We start from the raw sequence: 26,888 nt of genomic DNA on the forward strand, positions 1-26,888 counted from the left end.
CACTTATAGTCTTCCTCATTGTATCCCCAATATCATAGAGAAGATAGAAGAAAACCAAGAAATCGTAGAGGTAAACTATTTATAGAATGTAGTATGTCTCTGTGGTAGCCCCCGAAAAAAAGTCATACGGCTTCCTGTTTTCATTGGCTAAGAGAAGAAAAATATTAAAGAAAATTACACATAAAATCCTGAGCCATATAAAACAAAAATTCCAGCCAGTCCTTTTTATATCTATGGTTGTGGAATGCTTTCTCCTTCATCACCTCTCTCTCCTTCCTCCTGTGCCTGTTCTTCTTCAGTATGCATTAATTTTACCAGCTTTCTTTCTTTTTTTTTTTTTTTTTTGCTATCCCCAATATCCATTTTTGACTTGAAGTGTAAAGTGCTTCTAGTTCTAACAACAACAACAACAACAAATGGAGTTTGTGTTTTTTCCTTCTTGATGTTGATTTAGATTATTTCCAAGACTAGAAAGGCAAATACTTACTGATTTATACTTAAAATCTGAAAGTCATTCACCAGTCTATTTGGGAATTATCAAAAATTATAAGATATTTCTAGGAATTACCAAATTGCTTAGATCTGCTGCTTTGCTAATTTTTGCAAATTTAGTGTTGTTTCCAAACTTTACTTTTTCTTCAGTGACAGCATCCTTTCCTTAGCCTTGAACTGTCTATTATGATTATTATTGTTATTATTATCTGCTCTCCATCTATATTTACTCCTTCTTCCTATACCAGTAATTACCTCATTACCTAAATGGCAGCTTTAAGTCACCTACTGGCAGTTGGAACTCCTTTAGTTGGGGTGACCGGTGATTGAGAGTATTGATTTTGCCAGGCATGGTGGTGCATGTTTGTAATCACAGCTACTTGGGAGGCTGAGGCAGGAGGATAACAACTTTGTGGTCAGCCTGGCTGAGACTATGTTTTAAAATAAAGTAACATAAGATAAAATAAAATAAAATGGGCTGGGGAGGTAGTTCAGATACTCCTGGGCTCAGTCCCCAATACCACCACCACCACAGGAAAAAAAAAAAAAAGAGTGTTACACTTCTTTTAACACCCTAATCTTAAAATGAGGAAATAGTATTTGGTTGCTATAGTCCCCCCAAAAGAGGTCAGGTAATCTTTGGAGAGTAGTTTCCCAGGGCCCACTTTTGGGGAAGCCATGGGGTGCTTAGCCTATTCAGGTACCCAGGACTACTTTCTTTCCATCCAAATGTACATTCCTCCAGATGGTGTCCTATTATCTAGCTAATTAGCTTAACCCAGCTTTTCTGTCTCATTCATATTAGTTTCAGGCCTTGTCCTTAGTCTCTTAGCCTCATCTTAGATAGATCTACTAGAAAATTCTGGTGCACTTACCATTTCTTATTCTGAAAGTACCCCTAGTCCTACCTTTCACATTGTGAAAGTATCTTTTACATTGTATATTTTAACCATGCCCATGGTTGGACTTGATCTGAATGTTGGTTTATCTCTGGGACCATTTCTACTCCCATTCCAATTCTCTTTCCCTATTAGCTTGTCCTGAAGCCAATATTCTTAGTCCTGGTATATAATTTCAAAGATAAATAATCAAACTCAGATAGGTCATTCTTGAATAGCATTGTCTTTGTCTTAACAGATCCTTCATAAATGTTGGTAAAATCCAATTGAATTGAAATTATGGTAACAGCATATTAATCGCTTTTTTCTCTATCATTTACTTTTTTGGTAAATATACAGTGATAGAAAATATACTGGAAATAAAGTGAAAATGGAAATGAACTTACAGAAAAGAGCTTCATATTTTTTTAAAGTTAAAAGACTGATCAAATGAAACGATTCTTCTAGGAATTTTTGAATATGAAAACTTCTTATACTTAGAGCATGAGCAAATTGGAAGTTTTAGCTACTTTTGAAATAAGAGAGTATTTAATTCAAAATTTAGAAATTATCAAAACATTATTTTTAATACCTCCAGCAAAAGATGGTTTCGAAGAAACCACAGATGACACATTGACTGAAGGGGAAGAATCATATTTTGAGGAAGATTCAGATTTGGAAGACTTGGAAGGAAGTTCAAGTTCATTTCCATATGATGATACAGAAAGTGGCCCAGGTAAATATTTTTAGTTTTCTATTGGTAATTGCTATTGTTTTAAGGATAAATTTCTGAGTCACATTGCACAGTTATAAATCCAGAGAAAGAAAAATTTGCTGGTAGGGATATGTGTGCAGATAATAAAAGGAAAAGTATTGTATATGGTCAGATAAGGTAGTTTTAAGAGCTTGGAGTTGAATATTCCATTTCTGAGGCTCACATATAGAGCTCTCATACTTGGTCTTCTGGGAATTGAAGTGATCTAAGGAGTGTTCTACTCTAGATCAGAGTTCACCAACTTTCCCTTGGAATTGATGGGAAATCATTCTTTGAAACTGTTGAAACTATGACCAGAGCTCAACATCCACCCCTAATTCCCACAAGCATGTTCACTCTTCCTCCATTGCTCAGTAGTAGGTAGTATCTTGTGTTCAGGCCAGTGTGGGACTTACTGCCAGTATACTGCCAGTATATGTATGTTCCTCCTGTGTTTAGGAAATGTAATTTTAGGATTCACCAGACACCTTTCTTAGTTAAAATATTTTAATGTTTTAGCATCTCGGGAACCCCCTGGCCAACCTGCAGAAGAAGCAGAGGAAGAGCCTAAGAAGAAAATATCAGAGAGCTTCTTTTATGATTACAACGAACTTGCCTCAATGCCTTTTGTGACTCCAAATTCGAACATACCACTGGATTTTCTTGTACTTGTGTATCCACTCCAGCTACATATGCATAATTTGGGGATTTAGTTTTTTGAGTCAGGGGTTGACAAACTTATAGTCTGTGGAGCAAATTTAGCCTCTACCCTGATTTAGTAAGTAAAATTTTATTGCAGCATAGTCACACTCATACATTTACATCTTATCTATAACTGTCATAATAGTATAGGAGTTAAGTAGTTGTAACAGAGACCATCTGGCCCCTACAACCTAAAATGCATACTATCTTCCCCTTTATAGAAACAATTTACTAACTTCTTCTTCTTCTTTTTTTTTAAAGAGAAAGAGAGAAAGAGAATTTTTTAATATTTATTTTTTAGTTTCCGGTGGACACAACATCTTTATTTTATTTGTATGTGGTGCTGAGGATTGAACCCAGCGCCTTGCACATGCCAGGCGAGTGTGCTACAGCCTGAGCTACATCCCCAACCTCCAATTTACTAACTTCTGTCTTAGATAATTCTAAGAATCTTGGCCCTTAGAGCATTTGATCTTAATTTGAACTAAACTTTTATTTGATGCCAGATAACTATAAAGAGAAGTGATGTTTTTCTTTGTACAGGTGAAAAAGGCTGGAGTTCATGAGATGTGATTTGAAGGAGAGCAGGGGGCCTCTTATTTTCACTTCCCTCTTCTACCAGCCTGGCCTGCCTTTGCTAAAACCTTTCAAGCTAAGTCTTTGATCTCTCTTCTTAAAACACTGATGTGGCCATCTTCAAGCTTTAATACTTTATTAGGTATCAGATGAGTCACTGGAGAAGATGATCCCGAGGAAATAGGGAACAAAATAGCAAGTTTTCATTGGTCTGAAGAATAAGAGTCTGTGAAAGTGGGGATAACTGACTGGAAGATTTAATGTTTGTCATTTATGATATTAGTTTGTGAGGCAGATGGTTAAAAGATAATTTCAACTGTGGTCCTCAGCTAGCAATTGAGTATGCTTCCAACTTCAGATAGGTAGTGGTTATTGCCACATGGCCTGACCACCTTCTTATTAAAGGTGTGCTTTCAGAAATGGGGTATATTCCCTGATTCAGTTGTGCCTTTGCATAAAAATAGAATACAATGTTAATGCAGCTTCTAACTCTGGTTCAATTCCAGACACTCATTCCAAATCATCTTGTAGCTGTAATTTTCTTTCTTTAGGGTTTTTCTTTTTTGTCTTTGGACAAGTTTATGACAACAGTCAGGCTGTTTGCTTTCTTCTAGCCTGATATTTTAAAATGGAATAGGACTGATATATCATAGTTCTCCAGAAGCTTTTCCTGAAGTACACAATGATCTGATGACTTCGTAGACTTACTGTGCTATTTCTGTGTGGAGAAGTTGGGCATTTGTATGCTGAAAAAGCCTCCCAGGTGGTTTTTCACATGTGCCTTCTCCCGGGCCCCAGTACTGGGAACTCACAACAAGGATAGAAGAGTCTTAATTAGAGAATGTGTTCATATTCTACATATTAGTAAGAAGGACCTCAACTTTTTTTTTGAAGCGGGATACTGGGGATTGAACTCAGGGACACTTGACACTAAGCCACATCCCCAGCCCTATTTTGGATTTTATTTATAGACAGGGTCTCACTGAGTTGCTCAGCACCTCACTTTTGATGAGGTTGGCTTTGAATTCATGATCCTCCTGCTTCAGCCTCCTGAGCTGCTGGGATTACAAGCAAGAGGGAGTTTTGAAGGTGCAACAATATTAAAATACATTTTAATATTTTTAAAACTCTGATAAGGGACTGCCAATTACCTCTGGGTTAAAAAGAAAAGATCAGACTCTAGTTATGCATTCATTAATTTGGCAAATACGAAATAGCTAATTGGCTCAAGACACTGTACTAGGCATTCTGGGAAATAGAGATGATGAGAAGCAGTTTCTGCTCTTAATATAATTTAGAGGAGGAGAATTTGGGGAGTTATAATCCCATGCATTCTGGATTTTTTAAAATTTATTTTTAACTGATACATAAAAACCAAAATCATACAGATTTATGGAGTATCATGCAATGTTTTGATACATGTATACATCATGAAATGCTTAAATCAGGTTAAGCATGTCTATCTTCTCAAACATGCATTATTTCTTTATGGTGAAAGTATTAAAAGTCTTTCCTTCTAGCTTTTAAAATACAGTGTATTATCATTACCTATAGTCACCCTGCTATGCAATAGCACACCAAAACTTCTCACTCCTATATAACTATAACTTAGTGCTCATTGGTCAATCTTTCCACATTTCTCTTTCTCTCCTTTCCCCAGTGTTTGGTAACCACCATTCTATTCTTTCTGTGAGAATTTTTAGATTCTACGTATGAGTGAGATCATGCAGTATTTGACTTTCTGTGCCTGGTTTATTTCACCTAACATCATGATCTTCTGTTTCATCCAAGTTGTTGCAAATGACAGAATCTCATTCTTTTTATGGCTCAATAATATTCCATTGTGCTTATGTTTCTCATTTTCTTCATTTGTCCCTCAGTTGGTAGCTTCTTGCTTCCATTACTTGGTCATTATGAATAGAAGTACTACGATTAAATGAGAATGTAGATGTCCCTTTGACATAGTAATTTAGTTTCTTTGGTTTCATAATAGTGCCAATCTGGAATTGAAAAGTCCTTCGATCAGAGGAGCAACATGAAAGAAGGAGTCTTCCCACCATCCCCTGTGAAATTAAAGATTTAAATAAATGATAATATCTTTGATTGCTAATATTGACTCAAGTTAGTGAAGAGATGGTAATCCACTTCTAATCTCATGTATAGACATGTTTAGCCCTCTACAGTATTATATTGGCCCCTGGAAAGAGAAAAAGAAAGGAAAAAAAAAGAAGGAAGTAGGAAAGGTGAGAGCAGTAGTTCAGGGAAATGGAAAAAGAGAGTAGGCAAAACTTACTGCCCTATATCAAGTTCTATAAAGGTCAGGAAATCTTAATGTAGATCCAACTGTCTATTTGTACTATGGCTAATGAGGTCCCAGGTTTTGAGGTCTGAATAGCATCCTTCAGATCTCTGAATCACACATATTCATTCACATTTCTGTTTAAGATTAAATTTTAGGCATTTATGCCTTCAATAAATTTATAGAATTCTTTATTCTTGAATAGAGCAAATGTTCTGAAATGTTTTATCCTCTCTTTCTATGTATCTATTAGATGATAAGTAACAAAATTGGTTATAAATTGTTTATACATCACTATTCAAATTATATTAAACTATTCTTTATTACGATGTATATTTTCTTCTCTTGTTAAAGGTTTCACATAATTTCTCTGATTTTTTTTCTAACAAAAAATCCTGTAATCCTCTAAAATCATAATTTGTTTTTAAGCAAGAGCTCAAGAACTATTCTTTCATTGATTTTTCAACTTTGGTATTCAGAAATGAATTCTTATAAATTAGGAAGCTATCTACTTAGCATATGTTGTATAATATTTCTTTTGCTAACTCTAATTTTTTCATGGATCCATCTCATTTAGTTTACTTATTACACTTATATCTTGGGTTATTTTAATTTGACTTGTGTATTAACAATGTACCCTACAAGGTATTTATGTAACTCAGATTTTTTAAAATTCATTTTTTGAAGTATAGTATAATTGTACTCTATAATATAAACATGTATATAATTGCCCACACACCAATGCACATACTAACAAGGGTGGAAAGAAGGAGTTAACTTATTAATTATATATTTATATACTATTAGTGATTTTCATTATTTAAATGAATTAAATTTCAATTACATTTATGTTAGTTTATTACAGCACTTGTGTTCTAAAATGTTGTATTAGAATTTTATAGAACTGTGAGAATTTTAAATATCTTGTCTCATGGAAAAAGGCCTATATGTTATTTTTTACTATGATTAGTCAACATATCTGTCAGACATCAAGTACAAAGATTTTGAAGACATGGACTGTATCCCATGTTATATGGTGAGAGTTAGTTTTAGTGAAAGAAGAGAAAATGAAATGGTTTAGGTGACAGTTTTCCCTGTGTGTGATTCCTAAGCAGAAGTTCAACATCTTTTTGGATGTGTGTGGTACTGGGGATTGAACCTAGGGACTCTTTATCACTGAGCTACAGTTCTACTTTTTTTTATTTTTTAATTTTGAGACAAGGTCATGCTAAATTTTCCAGGCTGACCTTGAACTTATGATTCTCCTGCTTCAGACTCCCAAATCACTGGGATTATAGGCAGATGCCACCATTCCTGGCTTGGTTTAACATCTACTATTACAAAAAAAATTAATGTGCTTTCAGTATTCCTTTAGGAAAATTAAAATAGTAACTAAATCAGTGTATTAGAATTTTAAATAAATTTAAACATAGAATTGCGTTAGTAATACATTAAAAAATTATGAGTTTCAGGGAAAAAAAATCAATTACTTTAGCCTTGAATCTTTACTTAAGACTATGGATTTTTAAAATATTTCATCAATCTTCTATCTTAGGATGGTCATTTGTTTCACTTTTTTTCCTTAGCAACTTTCTCTCAGACATTCTTTTGGTTATGACTGCAGAAAGCGAGCCAACCTACAGCTTCTAGACAGCGATACCATGATGTACATCGCTGGGAACCAACTGATTCTTCTTAATTTTAAAACCAAAGAACAGATCTACCTGAGAAGTAGCAGTGGTCAAGGAATTGGTGTCATTGGGGTATGCCTTTAGTAAGAAAACAACATATTTATAAGAAAACAACATATTTCCTCGTTCTGTGGACCCACTAACAGAAGCTGTTGGGTGCCAACACTATGCATAGTACCCAGGGATCACACAAGAGGCACGGCCATCTTTATCCTAAGGTGCTTTCAAGTTGATTACAATTACTACATTCACTGACCCTGCCTCCACCAATATGATAATAATAATTTCATTATATTCTTATTCCATTTTGTGGAGAAACTGTGGCTTTAGAGGTTAAGTGACTTTCACACAGTTGTGCAGGTTTTTTCCATATTTAGATTTGAAGTGGAATTGAGTGAGGAGGTGTTTGAGCTTCTTGATCTGGGTTCCAAAGCAGGGAATGAAGAACAGGAAGAGAATGTGAGACCCACAGATATGATATAGAGATAGATTGACTATGGAAACAGGATAGCGTGAGATGCTCAAAGTGAAAGAATTTCATGTTTTTTTTTTTCCTTGATCATCATCTATTATATATGGCATATGAAAATGATAAAAGTCCTTGTCTTCAGGGACTTTAAGACTAGTTAATAATAAATTCACTAAGAATTTATTATATAGTACCAAGTATCCAATTCTACATATAACATACAGTGAAAGATTTAAAGAAAAAAAATCTATGCCTCTATGAATTCAAAGGGTTTAAAAATTATCTAACAAAGTACATGATAGTGTGACTATAGTTCTGTGCAAATAATATGAACCCAATGTGAAGGTCACAGGTTTTGTGGAGGGAGATCTATCAGAACCATAAAGTATCATGAGCCTGAGACTCACACTATTTGCAGAGGACTAAAAAACTTCTAATTATTATGTTTTTATTTATCATTTTATGGTCATTAATAGTCTTTATATTTTCAATTTTGTTATTAAATAACTTGGTTTGAGGACAGTAGTCAGAGATGTGGTATGGGCAGTGATGCTAATCTTAATTCTCATCCATCTGGATGTGAGCAGTTTTATGTCCACAAGGTTTTCATCATGTGTACAGGAGCTAGATAGCGACAGAGGCCTCTCCTCCACTATATGTCACCTGGTATGAACTATTCAGTTGAGGATACTTTGGCAAGGCTATGAGAAACCTGTGAGAAATGTGTTTAGTGCCTATAAATGATCTTCCAGAAAAGGCAGAGTGAATTTATATGTTGAATGTTAATTTACTAATTCCAGGTCTCTGCTGAAAGCAAAACGCCCAAAACTCAATCCCACAGCAGCTTCCAATCTAAGGGGTAAAAACATTTTTACTTATTTTGGACAAGATCTAAACAGGTGAAGAAATCTCCTCAGGTATCTGAATCTCCAGGTGTCTGTGGTCACATATCCTACATACAATTTCCTTGTCACTGGGTATCTAGACAGGTGTAGTGCTACTCCCTACCCCTACCTCCTGGGATCTTTGATTTCTTAGTCCCATTCCCTTCTTCATTGGTTAGTTGGGTCAGTGAGCAGCAAGTCCCAAAGAATGACACATTAGTAGGAGAGTTAAATTATCAATTATTTCTAGAATAAAGGACAATCTAGATTCAAGTCTAGGTTCGACCTTTTAAAAAATCTTCTAAAAATAGGTCTGGAAAGGTTCTATTGTTTCTCCTGTAACTTAGTTGGATTCACAACATGGGGTTGAATCTTCTCACATTTACCACACTGCAGCCTGGATGACTGCAGACAATTACTTAATCTTTCTGATGCTCAATTTGCTTATCAATAAGATGGGAATGATAATACTGTGATTGATGTGAAATTTATAGAATTAATGCATGTTAAACTTAGACCTGTGTCTGGTATAGTAAGCACTCAATAAGTGCTGGTTGTACTCGGTGTTACCATTATCTCATTGAGTGTCCCTCCTCTCAACCTGAGCCTATTTTAAGATAAAGTGAGAAGGATTTACTTCAGTCATAGGATAAGAGGCAGCTTGCCAGTAGGAAGTTGACTGATCATAGATCTTATCCTGAGAGTGGAAGGAAGAAGAAGAGCTACTACATTGTTTTGGGTAACAGGACTTGCCATCTGTGTCTGAGAACCAAGCTCCTTGTCTTTAGATATGTAATCAGGAGTTGCAAAACAGTAATTAAAAATAGAATTTTATAGATACAATATATTTTAAATAGCTTATTCTTATAACACCCTACTTTTATTTCTATTTTTTACTATTTTGTTCTTCCTGCATTTGACTGATCAATGAACAAAAATAACAAAATGAATGTATAATTCTATCTAATTAATATGTGTTTATTATTTAAAACATTGAAACAAATAGTTTATCCAGGCTGTTTATTATGTTTTCCTGTGTCTGGCTTATAAGTATTGTATCTTTCTCACTTCTGTTACGTTTACAGTCATTTGAGGTAAGTTTGTCCAAGGTAAATATTTAAAAATTGGGATATAATCTACTCTGGAAACAATGAATTTCATACTGCTAACCTTTGAATGTGTCCTCTGAAGTTCATTCATTAGAAACTTAATTTCCAATGCAACAGTGTTGAGAAGTATGCCTAATAAGGAATGAGTAGGGCTTGAATGGATTAATAGTGTTTTTGAGGAAGTGGGTTAGCTATAAAGATAGAGGGTTATTTTATTTTTTAATTTTAATTTTTTGTTTTTTGGCCTGGAGAATTTGTTACAACCCAGAATTCTGGGTTCTTTTTTTTTTTTTTTTTTTACGATAGAGGGTTATTATAGAAGTGAATCTGGCCTGCTCTTGCTTTATTGCTCTTACCTTCTCTTGCCCTCTGACCTTTTACCATGGGGTGATGCTACATGAAAGACTAGATGTAGTTCCTTAATCTTGGATTTTTTTACTCTTCAGAACAAATTTCCATTCGTTATTCAGCCTCAGGTATTTTGCCATAGTATCAGAAAATAGACACAGACATATACATTCCATGAAATTTTCTATACAAAATTTAGATTGGCATGTATCTAAATTTTGTATAGAAAATTTGCAAGGAAAACAATTTATCCAATTTAGTGGTTCTTAAGGCATAGTCCCCAGATCAGCAGCATAGACATCACATTTTAACTTGTTAGAAATGTGAATATAAATTCTCAAGTTTCAGCGCTGACCCATTGAATCAGAAACACTGGTGTAAGGGCTTCCAGCCTGTGTTTTAATAAGCTTTTCAAATGATTTCGATGCACATTAAGGATTGAGAACCATTGTTCTAGTTTCTTTAATGACAGTTAAAAATTATAAAGTTAAAAATGACTGTCTTAATGAAAGTAAAACTTAAAGTTTCATCTTTACTTTCTTCTGATTTTCAATTCAAATTCTATCCCTCTGGTGATTATCAGATGCCCAGTTTTAGTTTTCTATGGGAGTAGATCCTAATTAATAAGTTATAAAAAATGGTCACTGAGTACTATATTAATAGGATTATGTATATGAAAATTTTCCTTTTAATATTTTAGTAAGATTCTCTTTTTCATAGGTTCATCCACATAAAACTTACTTCACAGTAGCTGAAAAAGGGAGTTTTCCAAAGATTATCATCTATGAATATCCTTCTCTGAGGCCCTACAGAATCCTTCAAGGTAAGTCCAGTAAAATCTTTAAAATATTCCATGTTCAAGGTTAACAACATTCTGCATATATGAGATTATTGAATTAATCAGGGTGTTCCAGAGAAATCAAATTAGTAGGAAATGGAAAAGAGATGTATTTAATGGAACTGGCTTACACAATTGTGGAGGGTAGTAAGTATGAAATTTGTAGATCAAGCCTGCTGGCTGAAAACTCTGGGGAAGGAATTGATGGTAGCAGTTAGGTAGAATTTCTTCTTCGGGGAATTCTCAGTTTTACTTCCAGGGCTTTTCAACTTGTTGGCCAGGGGCCCAATGAGATTATCAAGGTCAATCATTACTTAGAGTCAACTAATCATGGTTATTAGCCACATGTGCAAGATCCCTTTACAGTAACATCTAGATTATTATTTAATTGAATAACTAGAATATTGATGAATAACTAGAGGATTGAATTTTCTGTGTGGCCATACTTATAACTTTTTAATTAGGTTCTACTCCAGTAGAAAATTAACCATCAAATTATTTTATACTTCTCTTTTTCATATAATTCATTTCAGCAGCCAATTTTTGTTTTTGGAGTTGTTGTTTGACAAATTTTAAATCATAGATTGATTTTTCTCTATTGTGTAATATATACTTTTGTGTTTCTCTTCCTCCAGAAGATGAACATGCTCACAAAAATTTTTCTCATACAAAATATGAATATGTCTTCTCCACTCTCCTCTTTGTATTATGTAATCTATTCTAAAACCCAGGGTGATAGATGATTTTGGAATTGCTCCTTCAAGGGAATTCTTGGCATTCTTACATTAATATACATCACAAGATCTCTTTTTCTCTCTTTAATACACTTTTTGATAATGAAATATTATTGCCCTTATTTACTAGATTCCTATTCATCTTTCCAGATGGAACTGAAAAGGCATATGCCTATGTGGACTTTAACTACAATGGTACCTTGTTGGCCTCTGTTGGTAGCTCCCCTGATTACACACTGACCATTTGGGATTGGAAAGAAGAACAACCCATACTGAGGAAAAAAGCTTTTTCTCTGGACGTTTTTAAGGTTACTTTCAATCCTGAAGATGATGAGCAGCTTACTACAGCAGGATCAGGCCACATCAAGTAGGTCGGGGGATGAATAGAAATGCTGATACATATTACAAAGGTATTTTCTAAGGAGATCTAAGGCCTGGAGACATTTTTTATATTGTTAAGAAAAGTAAGATAATTTCCAAATGTGTTTTTTTAAAATTAACTAGTGGTGTACTTTTTCTAATTAGATTGTGGAATTTTACTTCTGAGGAGAGCAGAGATGAAAGGAAGGCTTTAACGTTAGCCTATTGTCTTCTCATAGGGTCACCTCCTAAAAGAATTTGAATAGCATTTTTTTAAGTTATTGATGAACATTTATTTCATCCATATATTTACATGCGGTGCTGAGATTTGAACCTAGTACCTTACATATGTGAGGCAAGTACTCTACCACTGAGCCACACCCCCAGCCCTGAATAGAGTTTTAATAACTAAATTTGGTATGATGTTTTTAACTTCACATTGAGTTCTCACAACACTATTAAATTTCTTATTTGGAGCAACTCAGTTTTCACCTGTAGGACAATATCTATTATTCCTGACGGGGGGACCCTTAGTACTGAATGTAGCAGAACCTAATTTTTTTTTCAGTATTTTTTTTATTTGTAGATAGACACAATGCCTTTATTTATTTATTTATTTATTTTTATATGGTGCTGAGGATTGAACCCAGTGCCTTACATGTGCTAGTCAAGTGCTCTACCACTGAGCCACAACCCCAGCCCAGAACCTTATCTTGATCTCAGGTTGCTGGCTCCAATTCCATGCTCATTTCATTGTGTCATACCCTTGTCTGTTTCCAGGATGGAATGATTTTATCCGTCTCTATTTTTTTTCCCATCCTGTCCCATGCATTTATTTAACACCCTTCTATCATTACCCCAGAGTTGCCCATAATCTGATTCTCAGTGTCTCTTTTTTGGGAGGTGGGTAACCAGGAATTTAACCCAGAGGTGCTTAACCACTGAGCCATATCCCCAGTCCTTTTTGTGTGTGAGTGTGTGTGTGTGTGTGTGTGTGTGTGCGCGCGCGCGCACATGGGTATTTTATTTAGAGACAGGGTCTTGCTGGGTTGCTGAAGCTGGCTTTGAACTCATATTCCTCCTTTCTCAGCTTCCTGAGACCCTGGGATTGCAGTGTGCCACTGCGACCCGCCCCAGTGTCTCTTTAAGAGAAAGACATTTTTATCTATCTCAAATTCCTCTTGTCCCAATTTATATTTGGTCTTGTATTATTAACCAGTTAGAAATACAGAAAAACCAAACATATTTTTAAATGTAACAGAAAAACCAAACATATTTTTAAATGTAATCTTGGAGGAAATTCTAAAGAAACTCTCTGCTAGTTATAGGCTAAATTTTTCTTCTCATTTATTAAAGTATATATTTTGTGTGCATTGAATCTTTCGGGAAAGACAAACATTGAATAATTAACTTCATATGTGAAGTGATATGAAAGAAAGAGAATACATGGAATTATATGATTGGGGATCTACAATACCTTTGGAGATGTTGGTAATCTGGACTTTTGGCTTTGTATTACTGGCTTATTGATGCTTCCCATTTTCTGTTTTATATCTAGTTGGTTAGCCAGATTATTTTTGCTAATCTTTAGCATTCTGATTGTGTTTAAATTATTAATAAGAAAATATTAGTATTAATTAACCTGTACTGATTGCACTAAGAGTTTTTCAATAATTTTATAAGGTAGATGTTACTAATATTCTCATTTTATACATGAGAAAATAAAAGCATGCTATCTTCAATAAAATCACTCAGAGGCACACAGCTAGTAAGTTAAAACGTTGGGGGTAAATTTTTATATACCCTAGCACAGTACAGTCCACTAGAACTTTCTTCCAGGCCAGAATGTTCTTTGTTGTCTCATGCAGGAGACACCAGCCATATGCAGCTATTGAGCACTTAAAATTGACTGAAATGACTGAAACATGAATTCTTAATTTTATTTGATGCTAATTACTTTAAATTCAAATGGTTAGTTGTGGCTGGTGGCTGCTGAATCAAACAGCACAATAATACAAAATATAAACTTCATGAAGACAGTTTTTTTCTCTGTTTTTCTTATTGCTAAATTCATATTGCATAGAGCTTTGCCTGACAGGTAGTAGATACTTCCTACATATTGATCAGATGAATAAATGAAATATTGTATGTGATTATGAAATGTGTAAGTATTTGGATCATATAAAATAAAAATGAGTAAAACTTACTCAAAGTAGATTTGATCTCTTTCTTGTTTGTGTGCAGGTTCTGGGAAATGGCTTATACATTCACTGGGCTCAAGTTGCAGGGATCACTAGGTCGATTTGGCAAAACAACTGCTACTGATATTGAAGGCTACATGGAACTCCCAGATGGGAAGGTCAGTATAGCCACTGTTGTACAATAATAAAATTATTTTCAAGTACACATAGGAAAGCACACATATATAAAAACACATAATATATTCTAAGAAGTTCTGCCAATATGAACAACAGATATTATACTTGTCAATGTAATGAATATTTAGTGTTACTTTTTCAGATTATCTATTGTAATTAAAATATATTCTGAAAATATCATAATCCAAATTATGATAGATATTTGCTAAATATTATATATAAAGTATCTAAGCATTTTCATGTATTAACACAGTGCCATACTTGTTAGTTTTAATTATATCACAGAATTGCAGAATTACTTACCTTTTTCCTGTTTTTTCTTTGCTATAATGCTCTAAGAGGAAATACTGGGTCAGAGATTATATACACTCTTATGACTTTTGTTTTTATCAAGCTGCTTTGTAGGGACATCTGTAGCGCTGTAATTCAATCTGTTATTTTATTCTTTAATATTGTTAGTTCATTTCCTCTCTTCCTTTTATAAAACTTGTGGGCTTGTTTCATGAAATTATAGCTAATTAGGACCAGTTCTCCATTAATATTTTATTTGATTTCTGAGTAGAATGAATTATATAGTACTATTGTGATTATTTCAGTTATAATATTACTGTAACCTCAAGAAACCAAATGGTCTAGGTATCTACCAAATGGAACAGTCTCAATTCAAAACACATTGTGTATAAAATAAAATAAAATTCTTGGATGCCAATTGAAGTGTGTATCCAAACTTATAAGATGATCTTAAATCAATCTAGCTTCAAATTGTGAATATTTTAAGAATTAAGATTAGTACAACCCTTGTAAAGAACATCGTACAAAATACATTTTGGAAAAGGTTCAGTAGAGTTTGTGTAGATATAAGGGAGAAAGAAATTATTTTGAATGATAAAGTCACAAAAGGAAATATTTAGGGCTAGGAATAAATGTTGGATATTTATAGAGCAGAAAGGAATAAGACATTAATACTGGGAAAGAGTGCAAATGCTGAGTTGAGAAGTACGATTGGATCTTAATGCATTGGGAGTTTAACAGCAAGGCAGAATTTCATACACTGGCAAAGTAGTGTTACAAATAAAAGAAGAAGTGGACAAATTTGTTAATAAAATGCCAGATGGATTAGAGGAAGGGAAATTGTAAGTCAAAGAGTTAAGCTAGGAAGGGAGATGTTACCATCATCTGAAAAGAGACGATGAAGGCCTTAACTTCTCAGGACCAATAGAAAGGAAAGCTGGGTAGAGTGACACTTCTGAAACAAATGCCTCATAGGTTTTGGTCACCTCTGGTGGCTTTAGGTATGGAGTAGTTGATTTCATAAGTAAAATAGTGGTCACTAGAGTCTAGGAAAAAGAAGGGGAGCAGGGAATAGAGAGTAGTTGGACAATGGGCAACAAAACACAACTATAAAAAAGAAATAAGTTCTAAGTCCTATGGCACAACAAATTATTATGTGTTTTATAAAGAACTAAAAAAGAAGAGTTAAAAGCTTCCCAGCACAAAGAAAGGACAAATGATTTAGGATAATGAAATGCTAAATACCCTGATATGCTCATTACTCATCATGTACGTATCATGTACATGTATTGAATTATCACCCTGTACCCGATAAATATGTAGAATTATTTTGTGGCAATTTAAAAATACTGTAGAAAAAAAAAAGAAGAAAACAAGTCTAAAGACTCCACTACAAGTGACCAAGGCTTAATAATAGGCAATAGAGGCAGGGAAGGTAATAATCCTTTGTACAGTCATCAGTTCCTCCAGTGGAGGGGCCATGAGAGTAGAAAACCCTTGAGCTGGCAGGCAAAAATAAGGCCAAAGCCTCCTCCACCAGAGGGCCTCATAGGGAACATCAGTCTTCACACAAGCTCTATGAAAATATGACCTTTCTAGTCAAAGTTCTCTGCATCCAGAAATTCTTCTGGGTGATTCTCAACAAATACTTTCGGATTAAAAGTTGCCAGGGTTCCTAGAGAAAAGCAAACTCATTTGACACCTTACTATAGGATTTCCCTTCCGAGGCAGTGTAGTTGAGCCATGTGCTTAGACCGGGATCCTAACTCCTCTGGGAAATTTTGGGCAAGTTACTTAACTGTTTTGTGCTTCAGGTTTCTCCTCTGTAAAATTGGGGTAATAATGGGTTAGCATTGGCCCATATCATTCTTTTGTGGGTATGAAAAAGAGTTGTTTCTTTTGGGAAAAATAAAGTATCCATCATGCAAAACTGTATATGGTATAGATTATAAATGTACCTAGTTCATGTTTTTTTAAAAAAATATTTTTTAGTTGTCAATGGACATTTATTTTATTTATTTATATATGGTGCTGAGAATTGAACCCAATGCCTCACACATGCTAGGCAAGTGCTCTACCACTAAGCCACAATCCCAACCCCTAGTTCATGTTTTTTAGCATTAAATAACTTAATAAATGTTAAGTGTACAAGCAGTGGGTATGCTGATTTAATAAATTAATTTGAAGTGGTTCCAGATATTATCCTTATTTGAAATCAGATACTGTTATGCTATAATCTTCTCAGTTCAGTAACAGCCTCACAACTTATCTAACATCTTATAAAATTTGATAGTATTGTACTTAAAATGCAGAATATCACCTATCAAGGACTTTAAACATATCTCTAATTTTTGATCAAGTAATTTTACTCTTGGATTACACCCTTAAGAAATGTACAAAGAAATCTACATATATACATATTGAAAAATTGCCAATAACATGTATCCTAATCACAGTGATGCAAAACTATTAGTAATGCTAGAAAGATATACATCAAAATGGGTTTTTCTGGGGTTATGGGTTTATGTATGGGGTAGTGGGTTTTTATTTCTGCATTTTCTTATTTTCCCATATTCAAACATTTTACATAATCAAGGCAAATCACCCTTAAAAGTAACTCTCATCTATTATTTGAGACATAAATATATATAGTCATCTGCTTTAGTGACATCTCTTTCCTTCTGCACACTTGCCAGGTGCTCTCAGGGTCAGAATGGGGCAACCTACTGCTTTGGGAAGCCAGTCTCATCAAAGTGGAGCTCTGTCGATCTGGAATGAAGCCTTGTCACCATGGTCCCATTAACCAGATAACGCTGGATGAGGGAGAAGTTATCACTGCTGGGTCAGATGGGTGTATTAGGGTAAGTTTTCTTGATACTTGGACAGTCATACCTATGTGTGAGACTTGCAGATCATTCAAGTCATTTCTTCAGGGTGGTGTTGATGGCATAGTAGCTCAGCTGCCTCTTCAGGTGGTTTCGTCAGATTTTCATTTCTCAAAAAGGTCACGTGGTAAAGGAAATAAGTTGTCATTTATTCCCAAGATCAGCCCTTTCTAAACAATGCTTCTCATGTGGGAAACATTTGCATTCTTGTCAAGTTTAATTTCTGTATCTTAGCACTGAAACTTTCTTAGGGGACCTCTTGTTCTTTTGGGGTTCAGTTGTTGAAATAATAGTTTCAGAAAATGAAAGGCTGTGTTATTCCAAAATTCCCAGTATGAATGGGTCATTTTCTGGAAACAAAAGTGATAAAATTTTGCTATTTCTTACTGAGAATACCAATTAGAAATATATTTGGTGAGCTGATACAAATATATTTGGTGGGTCTGCCCTTGGGCACTATTCTCCTTGCTCCGAATACCAAAGGAACTCACCTGGCTTTCACTTGTGGATGCTATTCAGCTTGAAGCCTGTGTTAAGCAGATACATTGTTTCTGCATCTAAGTCCATGGTTGCTGTTCTGTTGCAGATCTCTCACCCACCCAGCACCTTCTGTGAATATGTACCTCCCTCTCGCTAGCCAATGTGTACTTTTGTGATTTGCATTTGGTACATGTTCTTTCTGGGACCTTTCATAAGAAAGTGATAATATTCTCTTGACATCCTTTAAGAAATATTATCAGAAATAATATTACAATTTAAGAAATAGTATACTGGAAAGCAGTGTGGAAATTTCTCAAAAAACTATAAAGGGAGCCACCACATGACCCAGCTATTCTAGTCCTCAGTATTTATCCAAAAAAACAAAATAAGCATTCTACAGTGATAAAGCCACCTCAGTTATAGCAGCACAGTTCACAACAGCCAAATTATGGAATCAATCAGATGCCTATAAGTAGATGAACGGATTAAGAAATTGTGGTATGTATATATGTACAATAGAGTTTTACTCAGCCACAAAGAAAAATGAAATAATGGCATTAGCTGGTAAATGGAAAGAAATGGAGAAAATCATGCTAAGTGAAATAAGCCAGACTCAGAAAATCAAAGTCCAAATGTTTTCTCTCATATATGGAAGCTAGAGCAGAATAAGGGAAAGAACACAGTAGGGGAGGGGATCAAGCATGATAAAGATACAGGAAAGATGAATGGAGTAGATATGGAAGAATGAAAGGGAGGAAAGAAAGGAAAGGGGAAAATAAATGGAATGAATTTAGCAAAATCATGCTATATTCATACATAAAGATACAAAAGGGAATTTCACTTTTATGTTTATATAGAAGAAAGGAAGTTTAATAGAATAGAGGAAAGAGAATACTGGGATAAAAGAGGGGAGGAAAAGGGGGTAAATGGGTTTGCAATCAAATTCCTTCCATGTATGATTTTGATTTTGTCAAAATGAACTCAAGTCCTACATAGAATTATACTGCTCTAATAATTTTTTTTAAAAATACAATCATCTGGTCCTTGACAAAGACACCAAAAGCATGGAGGAAAGACATTCTTTTTCACAAATGGTGCTGGGAAAACTGGACATTCATATGTGAAAGAATGAAACTAGCTCTCTATATCTCATCCTGCAAAAAAGTCAACTCAAAATGGATCAAGGACCTAAGAATTAGACCAGAGACCCTGCACCTAATAGAAAAAAAAGTACTCCCAAATCTTCATCATGTTGGATTAAGCCCCTACTTCCTTAATAAGACCCCTAAAGCTCAAGAAATAAAATCAAGAATTAATAAGTGGGATGGTTTCAAACTGAAAAGCTTCTTCTCAGTGAAATAAACTATCAGTGAGGTGAACAGAGAGCCTACAGAATGGGAGTAAATTTTTAATTGCTAGGATATATAAAGAGCTCAAAAATTTAACACCAAAAAAACAAATAACCCAATCAACAAATGGGCCAAGGAATTGAACAAACACTTCTCAGATATACAATCGATCAACAAATATATGAAAAAATGTTCAATATCTCTAATAATTAGACAAATGCAAATCAAAACTACACTAAGATTTCATCTCACTCCAGTCAGAATGGCAGTTATCAAGAATACAAGCAAAAATAAGTGTTGGTGAAGATGTGGGGATATAGGCATACTCTTACATTGCTTGTGGGACTGCAAAGTGGTGCAGCCAATCTGGAAAGCAGTATGCGGATTTCTTATAAAACTTGGAATGGAACCACCATTTGACCTAGCTATCCCATTTCTTGGTTTATACCCAAAGGACTTAAAAACAGCATACTACAGGGACATAGCCACATCAATGTTTATAGCAGCACAATTCACAATAGCCAAATTGTGGAACTAACCTAGATGTCCTCCAATAAATGAATGGATAAAGAAACTGTGGTATATATACATAATGGAATATTATTCAGCATTAAAAGTAAATAAAATCATGGCATTTGTAGGTAAATGGATGGAGTTGGAGAATATCATGCTAAGTGCAGTAAGCCAATCCCAAAAAAACTAAAGGCTGAATGTTTTCTCTGAGAAGTGGATGCTAATCCTTAATGGGGGTGGGGGCAGGGCCAGGGAGCATGGGCAGAATGGAGGAACTTTGGATAGGGCAAAAGGGAGGCAAGGGTAAAGAGGAGGTATGGGGGTAGGAAAGATGGTGGGATGAGATGGACATCATCACCCTAGGTACATGTATGAAGACATGAATGGTGTGAGTCTACTTTGTGTACAACGAGAGAAATAAAAAATTGTGTTCTGTTTGTATACTATGAATTGAAATGCATTCTCCTGTCATGTATAACAAATTAGAACAAATAAATAAATAAATTTTTTAAAATGCTAGAAATGAGGAAAGAAATAAAAACACATTTAAATATGTATAAATGTCCATGAACCATTAAGGTCACAATTAATCAGAGAAAAGAACAAAGAAAAAAAAAAGATCTCCATGAAAAGTAAAAGAATTGTTTCCATTTGTTCAAAAGATGCTCAGCTTTCCTTCTCGGCAGTTAGACCGGGTTGTCTGAAGTATGATACTTCCCTTCTGGGCAGGGTTGCTAGGGTGAGAGAAGTAATTCCAGTAGATGGAACTCCTAGAGGGAGGGGTTAGGCTTTGGGTAGGTTCTTCGCTGGATGCCAACTGGTTTTGAGATTTTTAAGTCAAAGTGCCTCTAGGACCCAGCAATTACCAATCCACTCTGGAGTACTGCACCCCAGGCTCTCCCCTGGATTCCACTTGCATAGTGAAGGAGTCAATTCTTAGTCCATTATGTCAACTGCAGACCTCAAGTTTCCTGGTCTGAGGTTCAGTCTCCACCCCTATCCTTTTGAATTCTCAGCCAGGCATGTCTCTCCCAGAGGGTCCTGTAAGCAGCAGGATTAGAGGGATAGGAAGAGAGCCAGGGGTGTTTCCATGACCAGTTGTCCCTTATGTAAACTTCTCCCCACATTTGATATTCTCCTAGTCACTTAGGCACACTCTATATGTAGTGAAGGGTGGGTTTTCCAGGCCTGTATTTCCAGCTAGATTCAGATTTGCCTGGTCTCAACTCCCTCAGCTGCTGGTCTCTGTACTGTGACTACAAAATGGTTTCTTCCTCTGTCATTTGCACACCACTGGGGGGATGTGGTTTTTTCATGTTTAAGGCTAGAGTGCCATGTGCCTTTCAGTTTAGTAGGTCAATGTCTTTGATCTCTAAACTCTCTCTACCCAGACATGCCTCAGTCCTCTTAAAAATGTCAATTCCTTTAATTTCCTCATCCCTCCACTGTGCTCATAGAGGACTGCTTTGGCTGGTGCCCCCAGCTGTAGGAACAGCTGTAGTGCTGGAGATTTTGTGGTTATCTTATTTTTAATATCTAACCTCTTGAATTCCCAATTTACTTTTGAGTGTCCAGTATTAAATTTCAGAAGTCCCTCTCCGCCTTTTTTTGGTACCAGGGATTAAAACCAGGAACAATTACCACTGAGCCACATCCCCTGTCCTTTTTAAATATTTTATTTGAGATAGGGTCTTGCTGAGTTGCTAAGTGCCTCGCTTAGTTGCTGAGGCTGGCTTTGAACTCGAAATCCTCCTGCTTCAATCCCCACCCTCCTCCCATTTTGCTGAGAAGCTGCCTGTCTGCTTTCTTATTTTCACTCCATGGAATGGCCAGAAAAGCAACCTGCTGTATTCCACCATCTTGAAAACCCTCATTTCTAAACTTGTTTCACTTTTCAAAGCCTACCCTCATATCTTCATTCCTCAGACTGTAAATCTCTACCCTTTACCTTCAAGGGAAAACCTACCCCAATTGCCATGGATTTGTCTGCTTCTAGAATCTGGCCTTTTCCACCCAACCAGGCTAATCCATGGGACAATAACAATCTTCCAGAAGTTACTTGCTTATAGTTTGGGTCTAGGATAACATGGCAGGCAGGGTATGTGAACAGATCTATCTGGGGCAAGAGTTGGCATTTAACGGAAGTCCTTCTGAGTCTCTGCCATCCATGGTGAAGTGAGACAGTGCTCCTTCAGCCTCCTATGGTATTCTGGACTCTCCTCCCAAGGAGCAACTATCCTTATCTGAGGTAGTAGAGTATAAATTGGTATTAAGGAAGAGAAGCATTTTCTTTAAATAATTTTTTATTGGCTCATAATAATTTTAGAGAATAATGGATTTCATTGTGGCATATTCTTACATGTACATCACATAATTTGATCAATTTCATTCCCCAGTACCTCCTATTAGCCTTTTCTCCTTCATCCCTTTGACCATATTCTTCTACCCTACTGGTCTCACTTGTATTTTCATGAGACTTTCCCCTCTCCTTTTTTTTCCCCCCTGTCTTCTCTTTAGCATTCACAAGTGAGAGAAAACATGTGACCCTTGACTTTCTTAATCTAACTTATTTATCATGATGCTTTCCAGTTCCATCATTTTCTTGCTGATAGCATAATTTTGTTCTTTTTTATGTTTGAATGAAACTCTATTGTGTATATGTACACCACATTTTCTTTAAGGAACAGAAACATTTTTTAAATGAAGCCATCATCTACATGTGTTTTCTCAGCTTATAATTAAGATAGTACTTGAATCACCCAACAAGTGTATATTTCCCCTTCCAGAGGCATACTTTTATATGTAAGACAAGGCTCTATAATGTCTTGCTGAACAACTGAATTATTTACTTTTTATGGACACATTTATAAACAAAAAACCTTCCAATAAAGCTCCTTTCAGGCAAATTAAAATTATTATGTAAGATAGTACTTTCTCACTGAGCTTGGTGGTGTATGCCTGTAATCCCAGCGGCTTGGGAGGCTGAGACAGAAGGATTGCAATTCCAAGCCAGCCTCAGCAAAGATGAGGTGCAAAGCAACTTAGTGAGACCCTCTCTCTAAATAAAACAAAATAGACCTGGGGATGTGGCTTGTGGTCAAGTGCCCCTGAGATTAATCCCTGGTACCATCCCATCCAAAAGATAGTACTTTCTCATTAATCTCTACACATACAAAGGATACTAAAATGATTTTTTAAAAAATATTTATTTCGTTGTCGACAGACCTTTGTTATTTATTTATTTGTATGTGGTACTGAGAATCGAACCCAATACCTCACACATGCTAAGCAAGCGCTCTGCCACTGAGCCACACCCCCAGCCCTTAGAATGATTTTTTATCCTCAGTTCAGAATAAGATTTCAGAGGTCAGGTTTGGTGGTATTGTAATTACTCCTACTCATTGTTAATTTTCATATAACAAGTATGACTTTTGCAAAAAGTTATAACTTCTGGCTTAGAAATAAATGAAACTACTGATTGACTATTTTCTTATTAATTTTACAAGATATGGGACTTTGAGACAATAGACACTGCTGATACTGTAGATGATACTGGATTATTGGAAATTGAGCCTATTAATGAACTTCAAGTAGATAAGAATGTCAAACTATTTTCTCTGATAAAAATAAATGCACCTGGATATAACTTGTGGTTGGCTCAGGTAAGTTGCATTGTTCTCTCTGGGCTTTTGAAAATCACCAAGATATAAAATTAAAAGAGTAGTATAATTCATTGTCTGGATTGGATGTCCTTTTAACTATAAGTATTATGAGATTGCTTTGCTTATACTTGCCTTCCTGGACTTTAGTCTTTAGTGGGAGGGAGGCAGAGACAGATGATACACCATCTGTGTGGTTGTATTCTAAAGTATATACAAGTTGCTTTTATTAAATGCCCATCACACTTTATAATATATGTAAGCTTTTGATATTATTGTTTGTTTTTACTTTAACTAAAAAATAGAAGGAAATATTTTTAATTTGATGAAAGTTCAAAATGAAAAAATATAACACATTTAAGTGTTTAATTTTTTAGGATGCCAATGGAGCCATATGGAAGCTTGACCTTAGTTTTTCAAATATCGTAAGTTGTCCTTTTCCCTTACCTTATATAGTAAAAAATTCATTGAAAGATACTTTATATTTCTTCAATTTGGTCATTATTCCAATAAAAAATCTACTAAACATGCAATACTCTTGGACTCTCTCATTATGATTTTACATAAAAAATATGTCTCATAGCCAAATTTGTCCAGAAAGTAGCAATGGCAAAGCCTAGCATTACACAATGCACTTTTTGTAAATATGTAGGATTTTCATTTATATTATATCATGAGATGTTCACAGCTATCTTCTTTAGTAGGCGGGTAGTGGTCATCATTTCATTTTATGGCATTTGAAATAACTTACATAAAGTCACACAGTCATTTGTACAAAACCAAGACTCCATTTGGTTCTCTTAATTTCAAAGTACAGTAACTGGTTATTCTTTTTCTTATTTCTTTTTTTTTAAATTTATTTTTAGTTGTCAATGGACCTTTATTTTTATGAATTTATATGTGGTACTGAGTGCCTCACACACACTAGACAAGCGTTCCACCACTGAGCCACAACCCCAGCCCACTTCGTATTATTTCTATTCAAATAAAATCAGACGTGTGTAAAAGGGTTCTCTTTAAACTGCTATGAACTTGACCTTAATTCTACATCACTCTGTCTTTGGCATTAACTAAGTTGTTTCTTCTCAGACCCAGGATCCAGAATGTCTCTTTTCCTTCCATTCTGAAGCTATTGAAGCCATGGCTACTTCTCCTCTCACTTATCTCATGGCCACAACTGCCCTGGACTGTAAGTGGGAACTCTTAGTGAAAATATATCTGGCCTTATTTTGTTTTCAATGTAACTTTTTGTATGTGTTAATTAAAAACATATGAGAATTTGCCTTTGGGAAAAAATTTTTCCCTTTGGGAGTGCAAGTGAGGTAGGTTGCTGTGGAGTGAAGAGGGCGGAAAAGCATCAAGGTTATTGTGAGAAATTAAAATGAAAACTCAAGCTCTTTAAGTTGTTCATGAAAATTCATTTTGATATTATCTATATTCATGCTCTTTCTAGTTTTTCCATCATCTTTTTTCTTTTTTGATTTATGGGAAATCAGTGTAGCCTGTCCAAGGTGAAACCAATCCACCAGAGAGTCATCAGTTGTCTTCTTCATTATTCATGTTTATGAATTACCTGTATGAGGATGGACAAGGAAAATTTTTAATAATGAATGAAGGGTTGTTGAATTGCCAGCTGATTGGTTATTTATGAAATCTCTTTTTTATAATACTCAACATAAAAGTGAGCCAAGATAATTTAAAGAAATATTCTGTATATAATTACTTTTTCTTTTAAACCATCTCTCTGTAGGTTCTGTTCGAATCTATGATTTTGCTAGCAAAAATCCTTTGACTCAGATGAAATTCAAACAAGGAGGTACTGCCCTCACCTGGGTTCCCCGAATAGTAAGTTTTCTATTATAATAAACTTCTACCAGATTCTATTACTAAATATATCATTGCTATTTTATGGGAAGACAGATATTTCTGACTCAGAATTTCAGAAAAGAATAAAAATTTTGTTAGTTTATTTCACTCAGAACATAATAGAAATAATATCATGATTTCACTAATGTTATGTGGTTGGTCCTATTTTGAATGAAAATGGTATTTTTTAATGCCAACTGCAGATTAGTAATAGTTCAATGTGACAAAGTCATTACCCAGAAGGTTTTTGTGTATCTACCTGCTTCTGATTTCATTCATCCTGTTAATATTTCTAGAGTGTCTACAGCATGCTGGGTTTTGTTCTAGGTTCTGGGAATAAAGCAGTGAACCAAAAGATAGAAATACTTGCCTTCCTGGACTTTAGTCTTTAGTGGGAGGGAGGCAGAGACAGATGATACACCAAATAAATAAGTTAAGTGCATGCTCTGATATATAGTGACAACAACTATTGTGAAAACATTGCCAGGGATAGGGAGTTTTTAACGATTATCTACTACTGTGGGATATACTACCCCAAAGTGTGGGGTTATAAAATAATAGTTATTTAGTTTGCTCACATGCTGTTTGGATTGGAAATTCACACAGGTGATAGCAGGGATGTATTGTCTTTGCTTCAGAGTCTGAGGCCTCATCTGGGAGGACTTGAATGGGGCCTGGAATAATCCACAGGCTTCTTGATCACAAGGCTGGCACCTGGGTTGGATGACTTGAAGGCTGGACTAAGCTGGGATTATCACAGGAGGATTTCCCTAATGGCTTCTTCATGTGACTTATACTTCATCACAGCATGCAAGCCTCAGAGGATCACACACTTTTATTTATTTATTCATTGGCACAGGGATTAACCTGGGGCACTTTACACTGAGCTATATCCCTAGCCCTTTTTATCTTCTATTTTAAGAAAGGTCTTTCTAAGTTGACAAGCTATCACCCACATCCTGTGTGGGTGATGGAATCAGGGTCACTCCACATGGATTGGTCTGGCAACAAAAAGACCACACAAACACGCAAATACATTTTGCGGGGTCAGGAATGGCTCTGAGACCTCAGGTGTCAGCTCCCACCTGGAGGGCAAGAGGAGCAAGGGAGGCAAGAGAGAGAGTGTGCACCTCGAAAAGACATTCATAGAATAGTCCACCCAAACAAGGCAAGGGATTGTGTTACGAGAAACAGGGGCGGGGGTAGCCCAGTCCCATTGGGTGACACCCAAGCCCAGAGCTACACTTCCTTGCCTAGCGAAGGTAAGGCCCACTTGCTTTGCATAACGTGCAATGTTAGTTCAATATCCTCATTACTCAAGGCTGAGGGGGCG

General features: G+C 35.4%; 1 protein-coding gene across 1 annotated transcript in view; it reads left to right on the forward strand.

The window, feature by feature from the left end:
• The window catches only part of Cfap44 (cilia and flagella associated protein 44), a 101,192-nt gene that overhangs the window by 1,198 nt on the left and 73,106 nt on the right, over positions 1-26,888 (forward strand). The window contains exons 2-13 of the mRNA XM_027936158.2: positions 880-911; positions 1,987-2,106; positions 2,644-2,797; positions 7,302-7,464; positions 10,923-11,025; positions 11,925-12,141; positions 14,379-14,493; positions 17,500-17,664; positions 23,537-23,692; positions 24,067-24,114; positions 24,779-24,878; positions 25,440-25,534. Coding sequence (XP_027791959.2) covers positions 880-911; positions 1,987-2,106; positions 2,644-2,797; positions 7,302-7,464; positions 10,923-11,025; positions 11,925-12,141; positions 14,379-14,493; positions 17,500-17,664; positions 23,537-23,692; positions 24,067-24,114; positions 24,779-24,878; positions 25,440-25,534 — 1,468 coding nt within the window. The remainder of the gene's footprint in view (positions 1-879; positions 912-1,986; positions 2,107-2,643; positions 2,798-7,301; positions 7,465-10,922; positions 11,026-11,924; positions 12,142-14,378; positions 14,494-17,499; positions 17,665-23,536; positions 23,693-24,066; positions 24,115-24,778; positions 24,879-25,439; positions 25,535-26,888) is intronic.

The sequence above is a fragment of the Marmota flaviventris genome, chromosome 8 (assembly GCF_047511675.1).
Source record: "Marmota flaviventris isolate mMarFla1 chromosome 8, mMarFla1.hap1, whole genome shotgun sequence".
Lineage (NCBI taxonomy): Eukaryota > Metazoa > Chordata > Mammalia > Rodentia > Sciuridae > Marmota > Marmota flaviventris.